The following is an 11355-nucleotide window of genomic DNA, read 5'->3' on the forward strand; positions in this document are numbered from 1 at the left end:
TTATTTGATTAACACAAAGTGGAAAAATTATTAAAAATCGATTTTTATCAACCTGTTTATATTATACACAAAAAAAATAAATAATAATCATAGCATGAAAATTTTTTTGTATTACATAACTGGTCTATTTAGGATTTTTAGCAATACCAACATAAACTGTCAAATCTTAGAAAAGAGTTGCATGAGGTAAGGAGAATTTGGGGTTGCGTGTTAAAACTCGTCCTATATTAACTTGTTGTGTGCTTAAATAATGCCTAAGCAGCTTTTTGTTATTTTCCCAAATGTCTGATGGACCTCCTGAGACGTTAAAAAAATTCGTGTTTTCGTCCAAACATAACCTCAAAGGAGAGCCTCAGGAAGAACAACTCGAAGTAATCATTCCTGAGGTATCATTCATTCATCACATTAAGAGTCGTTTGCACAACATAATGAGGTTTTTTATTACAGCTTCTTCAAGCCAGCTACTCATTCTATACTTGGCCTTCAGCACCCGTCCTCGCGTGGTTCTTGTGGGACAATCGCCAAGAACTTGTCGGGAAGAAAATCCTAGAAATCGGTTCCGGGACCGCTTTGCCAGGGATCGTAGCCGCAAAGTGTGGGGCGAAGGTAATTCTTAGTGACTCTACCACTCTTCCTAAATCTTTGAATCACACAAAGAGAAGTTGTCATTTGAATAATCTGGTTCTTAACGAGCATATTCACATAATCGGATTGACTTGGGGGCTTTTTTTGGATAATTTGGACTTGATTGGCAAACTTGATTTGATTTTGGGCTCAGATTGTTTTTATGAGCCTTCTGTTTTTGAGGACGTTTTGGTCTCAGTTTCTTATCTGCTTGATTTAAATCAAGGGGCCAAGTTTTTGTGCACATATCAGGAGCGTAGTTCTGATTGGTCTATTGAGCATCTACTCGCCAAGTGGAATTTAAGTTGTCAAGTACATAATATCAACAATTTGGGGGTTAGTGCTGGATTGGATATACATAAGTTAGTTGGGGACCATAGTATACACTTGTTGGAAATTTCTAGACAAATTTGATTATGGCTGGTAATGTTGCACGTAGTCTCTATAAGGTCTATGTAGGGAATCTTCCTTGGACAGTTGGTCATTTTGAATTGAAAAATTACTTCAACAAGTACGGTCAAGTCGCTGTTGCGAACGTTATCTTCGATAGAGATACAGGCTTGTCAAGGAATTACGGATTTGTTTTCTATCGTAATAAAGACGAATTTGATAAAGCCATCAACACTGAAGGACACAAGTTGGAAGGAAACACGTTAAAAGTTTTCCCCGCCAACCAGACACAGCCAGAACAATAGTTATGGCAACTTCTTTAGATAGTTTTAACGACCTCAAAGAACTAGGGATCGATTGCGAAGATAACGATTCTTTAACAGATACATTCAACAAAGCTGCTAACCATCTTCAAAATCTATTACCCAACGTGGATAATCACACTCTTTTATCTTTGTATGGTTACTATAAACAAGGTTTGCAAGGATCATGTAACACACCTAAACCAAGTTGGTATGACATGAAAGCAAAGTCCAAATGGGAAGCTTGGAATAAATTAGGAGATATGCCCCAAAATGAAGCTAAGCAAATTTATATTCAAACCATAAAGAATTTAGATCCGTCTTTTAACGTTACCGAAAAAGAAAGTTGGGTTTCTGTTTCTGTACCACAAAATCCGGAAACTTTCAAAGAAACGAAGGAAAAAACTCTAGTTGATTTCGTCAAAGAAGGAAATTATTTGCAAGTTGCTAAACTGTTACCAATTTCAAAGGATTTGATAAACAAACTTGATGAAGAAGGATTGGGTTTGATCCATTGGGCAGCAGATAGAGGATCGGTTGATATTTTGGAAGTTTTGTTCAAGTGTGGCGCTGATGTCAACCTTCAAGATTCAGACGGTCAAACTGCTTTACATTATGCTTCAAGTTGTGGCCATTTGGAATGTATTAAAGTACTTTTAACATGCAATGCAAGACAGGATATCGTCGATGCAGAAGGTTTGAGTCCAGAGGATGTAGCTAGTGATGACGCTGTTAAAGAATTGTTAGTAAATTTTAAGTAGTCTTTGTTATAATAAATATGTAGCAAACTAAATTGTTTTATTTATTACAAAACAAGAATTTAACATTACGTTAGTTGAATCAACGCTGGTGTTTGGTGAGTGTTAGAAATATCTAGAAAAATTATGAAAAAAGTCTGTCTCTAATCGGAACATTACAAACCTGTTCCAAGCTAGCCTGTCCTAGAAAATAATCTTCAATGTTGAGCCTACTCCTAGCACTTTCCAGAATTCCAAACATTCTAGACCAGCTAGCGTTTTGGTCAAGTATGTAGTAAGTAACCAATTCTTGATGTTTTTCTTGTTGCACCATTCCCGGAAAATTCTCAGACACAAATTTATCAATTTTTGTGAAATTATAAATCGTCTCGCTGCTCTCTTCTCGCTTCACTTTGATGGTGAGGGTAAACCCAGCCGCAAATTTATTTTTCAAATGTTGTACAGAACCCAAACACTTGAAGTCTCCATTTACCATAATCGCCAGTCTTGTACACAAAGCTTCACATTCTTCCATACTGTGAGACGTGAATAAGATACATTTTCCATTATCTCGAACTGTGCAAAGAGCATTCCACAAGTTTCTCTTAGTCACAGGATCCATACCTAAACATACATTGGATAAGTATCCAATTTTTGACTAATTATACCAGCAGTAGGCTCATCCAAACAAATAACAGGAGGGTCCCCTATTAGTGATATTGCAGTGCTCAACTTTCTTTTGTTGCCTCCACTTAATTGCTTGATAGTTTTGTTTAAATGCTGATAAAAATCGAATTCTTGTGCTAATTTCTCTGAAACGTGTGCACACTCGTCGAGTGGAACACCTCTCAGGAGAGCAAATATAATCAGGGTTTCTTTTGCTGTCAAATCGGTTAGGAGAGCATCGAATTGTGGACAATAACCAATGACTTTTTGCACATCTTCGAGATTACTTTTGACACTGAAACCGCGAATCCAAACGTCACCAAAGGTAATTTTGATATCACCTGTTATCATTTTGAAAGTTGTAGTTTTACCAGCACCGTTTATTCCTAATAATCCAAAACACTCGTACTGTTTTATCCCAAGACATAAACCATTAACAGCTAAGAAGGATTTATAATATTTAGTCAAGTCTTTCAACAACAGAGTATATTCTTTGAGTAATTTCGATTCCGGAGTGCTTCGAATCTTATTTTTTTCTTCTAAGACATCTTGGTCTTCGTGTGATAAGTTTAGAAATGTTCTAATGCCATAATCACGGAAACATTTTATTTTAGACAATAATTTATATTCCCATAAAACGACAAGAATAAATAACGTTGTTCCTGTTACAAATGAATACATGATGTTTCTGCCTATTCCCGGTTTTTCCCACTTGAAAAACCTTTGAACTTTTTCTACAACAAGAAATTTATTTGTAAATAAAAAATGAAATAACTTACCACAACAATAATGTCCTAAATTATTGGAATAGTTGTTATGGCAAGCCAAATTCCAGCATTTATCACGATTCGTATTTACTACATGTTCCATGCAGTTGGTAACAAGGAAATTGCACATCTTTGAAGTTGAAAATGTAATGTAAGTGTCTCTAATACCAGTAGCTAAGGAGTAATGAGGAATCAATAGGAAACCCCAGTGAAGACCGTCTGCTACATGTTTTAAAAATAATCCCGGCGTTAGCAGAATTTGCACCACTAAGAAAGCAGTAACACCTGAATTTCTTTGTTAAGTTAATACTAATCAACGTATTTTGGTCTTACCAAAACACACGTTAAAAAGTGTCATTCTTGTATATCCAGTTGATGGTACTTCAAAAAAGTATGATGCGACATACATCATTGGTAACATCGCAAAACCAAAATAAAACAAAAGGAACGAGAGTCTACCTGTTGTTATGGTTTAATAATAAATCTTCGCACTTATTACTTACCTAATTCATCGACATTACTGAATCCTTCTTCTCTGAAACACAACAAAGTGATGATGATAGCCAATACCGTCACTGCGAAAGTCATCAAATCACAAAAGAATGAAGTCGTCCAAAAAACGTAACCTTTTACGCCCGATAAAAACTGTAAATGTTTGGCTTTACAAACTCGTTCTTTTACATAAAATAAAATGTAAAACGACGAAACAAACGACATGCTGAAGCCTATATTGAACGAAACTTGGAAACCCATATTATTACCTCTGAGCAACCTATCGACCTATTAAAACGTTTGGTGAGATCGTCATGGGTTAACCATCTTTACCTTAGTATTCATTGTGAAAGGTAATGGATGGTTTGCGAAGACAATGCTGTGATTTTTGCCCAGGACTACCTTGTACAAGGCGTTAAGGATAAGTCCCAATGATAAGCCAGGAGTGTGATAGGGATTGTTATTGAACCACGCTGTTAAAATAGGATTTGAATTTTCATCATACGTAAAAGAGGCACCAACAATGTACTGTTTTTTCACAGTGGCTGGAATGATTTGGGACTACAAATAATTGAGTCAATACTGACTCGTCGTGTCAAATAACTTACCAAATTCAGTATAGTTTTGGTAAAGTTATTTACAGATTGAATCTTGAAGCCATCCAACGTCTCTAAATAAGTTTTGCTAAACTCGTTATTGAAGTGATCCTCTACAAGAATTACGGGATTTTTATAGGGATGTGGTGTGAGGAGCAATTTGGGTAAATCTCCAAATTTATTTTTGTTTAAATTGCGACTGACGATTATGGCAATTATCAGAAATGCCACTGGAATAATTATCTGAATGAGTTGTAGTAACCACGTTCTTATAATAGACAAGGTTTTTTTCATTAGCATAGCGATGAATTGATTTCGGATCAGTTCTAGACCAGTCAAAAGTGTAATTTTTCTGGGCGATACTGAAAAAGTTATTTAAATCAGAGTTGTAGCATTTTTAAGGATCGTACTCCTTTCTTGTAACGAAGACCCAATTGTCTTAGTTGAGGAAATATTTTTGGTTATTTCATCATCAAAATTCGATGTGGTTTTGGAACCAGTCCCGACTCTAAAATATTATGTAATTCTATTTTTTTACTCCTAGATAACACAAGGCGACAAAAAAAATCATGTCGTGACAACTTGACAAATTTTATATCATTTTGTTCGTCTCAGTGAGACAAATCAAATGCACTAAATTTTTTTTTATAAATTCCACACACTTTGAACAATATAATTTTTTTCTAATTTAAATGAATTTAAAATACTTTAACTAAATCATTACTCAATAACTATTAGGCCGATTTCTTTCAAATAAAGACCATTCTAAAGGGATGGCCTTGTCCTTTAGAATGATATAAAATTTGAAATTGAATATTGGCAAACTTTTCTTCGAACAGTGTTCGAAGAAGTTCGAAGTATGTAAATCGAAATAATCTAAGAAAAACCCTACGAGTAATTTTTTTTTTATTATTACCATCGTGTAGAGCATCTCTTTATTAGTTGTAATCCAAATTTTCAAAAAAATATACCGAGTAGTTTTCATGATATGATTTTTTGAAGTTAAGGTTTGCTATTCAGGTATTGCGCCATATAGGAGAAATTCATGTTAATCTTACTTAAAATTGCATTTTTATAAAAGTATTTGTTTTAAGGCTCTTCTTTTGCTTAAAAATGGTCAATTGCATCTTTTTTATTTTAATTACAATAAACAAAAACTGTTTGTTTACTTAAAACAAATAAAGAGTTTTTTTGTTGTAAAAATGACCACTGATCATAGATCTAGAAGTTTAAGGCACGAGTCTTAAATATAAGGGCAATTCTTTTTCAAATCAAATCACTTTCCATTCAAATTTTGACTTGTTCACTTTATTCCATCTTTCTGTGATGTTTTCGAGTGATGTTAAATGCAATAAGTCACCTGATTTATTTTGTTGGTACATTCTACGATTAGCTTCAGTTAGCTTGTAGGTAGTAGTTGTTGTGATAACAGTTGCACACGAAGCAACTGACTTATTACATTCAACATCAGTAGAAAGTGATCAAAAAGCATTTGCTGAGAACATTTTGAAAAAAAAGTTCAGAAAGCTAGAACAAAGTGAACAAGTTGGAATCTGAATGGAAAGTCATTAAATTTGAAAAAGATTTGTTCTTATATTTAAAGCTACTGCTTTAAACTTCTAGATTCTTTTTGCTTAATGATCAGTGATCATTTTTAGAAACTCTTTATTTGCTTTAATTAGTACGCAGGTACTCTTTGTTTGTTTTAAGTAAACAAACAGTTTTTGTTTATTCTAATTAAAACAAAGAAGGTGCAATTGACCATTTTTAAGCAAAAGAAGAGCCTTAAAACAAATACTTTTATAAAAATGCAATTTTAAGTAAGATTAACATGCATTTCTCCTATATGGCGCAATACCTGAATAGCGAACCTTAACTTCAAAAAATCATATCATAAAAACCACTCGGTATATTTTTTTGAAAATTTGGATTCTTACTAATAAAAAGATGCTCTACACGATGGTGATGAGGATGGTTTTTCTTAGTAATTTCGATTTACTTCGAACTTCCTCGAACACTGTTCGAAGAAAAGTTTGCCAATATTCAATTTCAAATTGCATATCATTCTAAAGGGCAAGTCCATCCCTTTAGAATGGTCTTTATTTGATGGAAATCGGCCTAATAGTTATTGAGTAATGATTTTTTTAAAGTTAAAGTATTTTAAATTCATTTAAATTAGTAAAAAAATATTTAGTTCAAAGTGTGTGGACTTTTTGAATTTTTTTACTGGAATTGATTTATCTCACTAAGACGAACAAAATGATATAAAATTTGTCAAGTTGTCACGACATGACTTTTTTTGTCGCCTTGTGTAATTACTTCAAAAATACGTCCTCTAAAGTCGTTAGCGATATGCCATAGCTGCGAATCCCTAATTTTTCTGTATTTATTTCTAAATCGTAAAGCAGATTTTCGAAATAGGCGACATAATTTTCTTTTAACAAATAACTCAATTCTGAACCCACATTTCCATGTATCTAGAAAATTAATTTCAAAAAAACTTGTTAAATAAGTTTTCTTGTACTTGAATGTCTGGAATGTATTTTTTCAAAAGCTCGGTGACTTTTTTCGGGTTGCAATTTGGAAGCTTTTCCAATATTAAATGATACCCAGCCCCATACTTCTTCTTTAAGAAAAAACTTGTACCACAACATTTTAATTCTCCATTTGCCATTATTGCGATTCTGTCACCTAACAAATCAGCTTCATCCATGTAATGTGTTGTTAATAATATACTTCTTTCATTTTTTTCAACTTGAAGCAAATCCCATAATGCTCTCCTCGACGAAGGATCTATTCCTGCTGTTGGTTCATCGAGAAGAACAATTTTGGAACCACCACAAAGTGCAATGGCGACGCAGAGTTTGCGTTTCATTCCTCCCGACAACGTTGTAGATTTTTTGTTGATTTTGGGTTGCAACTCCAAGAGATTGACGTACTTTCCAATTTCTTTCTCGATTTCGATATTGTTGAGACCTTTGAGTTTACAGTAAAAATACAAATGTTCTTCTACTGTCAACTCATCGAAAAGTATGTTATGTTGGGGGCACAGTCCTATATTAGCTCTGATATTTTTCATGTTTGTTACAATGTCGCATCCTAGAATTACTGCTGTTCCACTGCTCGGAGGAATGACTCCTGTTAGCATTGACATTGTTGTGGTCTTGCCAGCGCCGTTATGACCGAGTAATACAGTGATTTGGTTGCCATAAATGTTTAATGTGAGGTTGTTTACGGCCATTTTTTTACCAAAAACTTTTTGTAAATTTTTGATTTCGATTGTTGGATTTAAATGTGAAGAGTTTTTTTCGAGAAACTCTATATTTTGGTTGGAATCATCGAAAGGGTGAACATAAGTACGTCTTGGGTAACCACACCAATAAGAATAAGTGAAGGGGAAATACCATGGTTGTGGTGTCCCATAATCTCCCGGAAAAACAGTTTCAACATACAATGCGATAAATAAATAAATCAAAGTATCGACAGCCAACATGATCATTATTAATCCAAGAGTCAGAGAATCATCCTGAGTGTTGGGTTGCCATATATTGTGCCACTGGATACCTAAACAAAAGATTAATTAAAATTAAACAAAATGTACAATATTGCCTTCACTGGTGCTTTCAAACATCAAGAAAAGTTGAAATCCGTAAGCCATTGCAGTGTTAGATCCCAAACTTACTAACAATTTAATCGACAAACTTAGTTGGTCGTATTGTGACTGTAAGAATAAATATGGGGCATAAGAGAGGAACCACAACAGGCCAGCAACAGTGGCAGCAGTGTTAGCTTTTGAGAAAAAAACACTAACAGAAAAACAAAAAGTGATAGTGGCACAAATGTAAAAGAGCAAAAACAAAAATAAAATTAAGGGATTAGAATAAGTGAAGACACAGAATGTTGTTTTGGGATACCACGAAATTGTCATTAATAAGGTCATGAAACTTAATGAAATTAAGAGAAATAGGAAACACTTTGTGAACCAAGCAGTCCAGTGTATCCAGTTTGACAAACCCATTATCTTCATTACTTCCTTTAACTGCTTCTCTTTTTCTACTGTGATGACCTTGACTGTGTTGATGCATGTATAGACGAAACTTAGCATGATGAGAATACCAATAAAGCTTATCAAAGCTGGTAGTAAAGGATCTTCTTTCCAAGCAGCATGGGGGAATCTTTGCAGGTGGAAAGTTGCTGATGAGATATTTGTAGCTGCTGATCTCTCAATATACTGGAGTAATCCACTTTGACCAAGGATAAGAATGTAAGTCACTATCAGTTGTAGAGACAAAAATCCTTCGAAATAGTAACCTGAATTTGTTTTTAATGTGAAATGCTTGGATAAAATTTAGGAAATTACTTGGGGTAGCACCGCTATTTTTATTTGGTTCTCTAGGTCCTGGAGTTTGGAAAACCGGATATAACAAATTGGTTTTCCAATCACGAATTTGAAACAGTTTATTTAATTTGTCGATGACAGATTCGGAGTCATTTTCGGAATTTTTGAATGGCGTTCCATTAACAACTTTTTCTTGTTCTTTATTTTTGAAAAAATTACTGCCGACATTTCGTAGTTCACCTGGGAAACTAAATTTTAAATGAAAGTAATTGAAGTTAGAATTTACACTGTACCGTAACGAGATTTCTAATTTTTGCGGAAGTTCAGATTTGTTATATAATTTATCGTCGAATTGTATCCCAGCTAAAGTATTGCGGCCTTCTTCGGTGAGGAAATGAGCTTCCAAAAGCTTGGCATTTTTGTAGCCTTTAACCTCTTTGAAAATTCCATTTAAAATGTCCATTGATTGGTCTATCATTTGGTGTGGAGAAGGTGAATATACTATGTTCAAATTTCTAAGGTATTGGTAAAATGTGTGATTTTTGTCTTTTCTTGTTTCATTTTGTAAAAATTCTTCTCGCAATGGATGAAAAGGCATATATTCGCGTATTGGATTTTGAATCGGTTCTACTAAACTTCTTAACATAACCAAGAGAATTGAGAAAATAATGGGTGCAGTTATTTCTATCGTTGTTTGTAGGGGTCGTCGATACTGTAATTTCCAGTTTTTCCACATTAGCAAAAGAAATGTATCTAATTTTTTTCCCATTGTTTCAAAACTACACTATTACGTTTTGCACTTCAAATAAGGTCAAAAGAGGAATTAACACCTGTGATTTTACGCGTTTTTTTATGTGCAGTGACGTTTTAGTTTGACAGTTTTACTTTTAAGTTTTATGTCATACTTGGCAGATGTCTTAATGGGTGAATTATTTCATTATGTGTATATTTGTAAATCATGAAGTTTGATTCTCATTTAATTGTCCAATCTAAAGACTAAATTTTGGTCCAAATTTAGATTATTTTTATTACATGTTTGACAAATGTCTGATGATTTGATTGCATGCAAAACTTCTTTTAACCCTCTAAACTGTGGATTTCCCCGCCAACATTTTTTTTTTAATGATTACACTCTTTGCGGTCCTATCTATATTCACAAAAACGAGTCTTTTAACACAGTAAATTTGTTGTAAAGTTCGTTTTTTTAATTTATGTGTATAGATCAATAATTCGAAAGACATAGTTGCAAACATCCTTGTTGCTCGCTCGCCACGTATAGTTGGTACCAACAATATTTGAGACTCATTATAGAATAAGACGATTGCCCCCCACGGTGGTTCATGGGACTTGCGGAGAGATGCCATAAACAAATTTGCATTTCTTAGGACAGGCACGTTTCAAAGGTTTGTAGGAAGAGATGGTCCGTAACAGAAATTAGTTTTTGGGCTTTCATCAAAAAAAAAAAATAATAATAATTTTAATATTCAGCTATATTTTGAGATTGTTTCTTTACAAATCTGCATTATAAATTTAATACTAAATTAATATATAAATTTCCAAATATTAAAAGCCTACCACGAAAATTCCTGAATACGGCTCTTTTGTATATCTTCAGGGTAGTACCACCAGCAGTGAAAAATTGTTACGGCCGACCGCAAGGCTGCTTAATCCTCAATAAAGCTTTGCATACGTCAATCTCAAATATTCCTTGTGACGACTATACACTGGCGGACACGGAATTTTGGACGATTTGTCATTCGACTGACATTAAAATGGGTATTAGGCAACTAACTTCACTATCAGTTTATATAACTTTTATCCTGATAGCTAGAGAAAAAATTACTTCAAATCAAAATAATTTATTGAACTTATATAAAAACACGCATTGCCGGCATTATTGTTCCGGAAAATCGACACCTCAAATAAATTTTAACTAAAACTTTTAAATTTTAGTTTCAAACGTCAATCATAATGACAATAAAGCGTGGCTTACATTGACATTTTTTTAACTGACATATATTTGATGTCCAAAATCATCATCCACTTCTGAGAGACCGAAAGTTTGCAATTTTTTTTGGAGTTTTTTTCTGAATCGCCCTGAATACAGGGTGATTCAGCTTAAATGACCCACCTGACCCCTCTTGGCAGACAACCCATAATACATTATGCACTTATTCCTTGATTCAAAATTAAATTTTCAAAATATCGAGAATCAAAGAATGTGTCGTCCATTTGACAAGTAAATATTTGAAAGCGTCAAATGAAACGTTAACGCAGACGACGTCTCAAAATTTCAAAAATGCCGAGATATTCATTTACAAATAATGAAAAAACTGATATGATATTAACTTACGGTGCATCTGGTAAAAATGCTAGATTAGCCGCCGATTCATACGCTGGGCAATATCCAGAAAGAGTACCTACATCCTACGCATAAAATTT

The 11355-nt window shown here is 33.9% G+C and overlaps 4 protein-coding genes across 4 annotated transcripts; 3 read left to right on the forward strand and 1 right to left on the reverse strand.

Moving 5' to 3' along the window:
- Positions 1-156: 156 nt before the first annotated feature.
- On the forward strand, positions 157-1038 carry LOC123014666 (methyltransferase-like protein 23). Its single transcript, XM_044413886.1, has 2 exons — positions 157-386; positions 448-1038. The coding sequence occupies exons 1-2, from the start codon at positions 282-284 to the stop codon at positions 1036-1038; spliced, it is 696 nt and encodes a 231-aa protein (XP_044269821.1). The 5' UTR covers positions 157-281.
- Positions 1039-1040: 2 nt separating this feature from the next.
- Positions 1041-1462, forward strand: LOC123014667 (31 kDa ribonucleoprotein, chloroplastic-like). The gene has a single exon (XM_044413887.1). The coding sequence runs from the start codon at positions 1041-1043 to the stop codon at positions 1317-1319; it is 279 nt and encodes a 92-aa protein (XP_044269822.1). The 3' UTR covers positions 1320-1462.
- LOC123014665 (acyl-CoA-binding domain-containing protein 6-like) lies at positions 1322-2109 on the forward strand. Its single transcript, XM_044413885.1, has one exon. The coding sequence runs from the start codon at positions 1322-1324 to the stop codon at positions 2075-2077; it is 756 nt and encodes a 251-aa protein (XP_044269820.1). The 3' UTR covers positions 2078-2109.
- Positions 2099-9812, reverse strand: LOC123014663 (phospholipid-transporting ATPase ABCA3-like). The gene is made up of 14 exons (XM_044413884.1): positions 9207-9812; positions 8935-9161; positions 8184-8885; positions 7099-8138; positions 6894-7051; positions 4985-5082; positions 4587-4936; positions 4312-4539; positions 3990-4266; positions 3820-3945; positions 3499-3771; positions 2722-3453; positions 2238-2677; positions 2099-2189 (listed from the first exon to the last, which is right to left on the reverse strand). The coding sequence occupies exons 1-14, from the start codon at positions 9680-9682 to the stop codon at positions 2157-2159; spliced, it is 5160 nt and encodes a 1719-aa protein (XP_044269819.1). The 5' UTR covers positions 9683-9812; the 3' UTR covers positions 2099-2156.
- Positions 9813-11355: the final 1543 nt, after the last annotated feature.

The sequence above is a fragment of the Tribolium madens genome, unplaced genomic scaffold, assembly GCF_015345945.1.
Source record: "Tribolium madens isolate multiple individuals breed KSU strain unplaced genomic scaffold, Tmad_KSU_1.1 Scaffold_97;HRSCAF=244;Tcas5.2_LG3a, whole genome shotgun sequence".
Lineage (NCBI taxonomy): Eukaryota > Metazoa > Arthropoda > Insecta > Coleoptera > Tenebrionidae > Tribolium > Tribolium madens.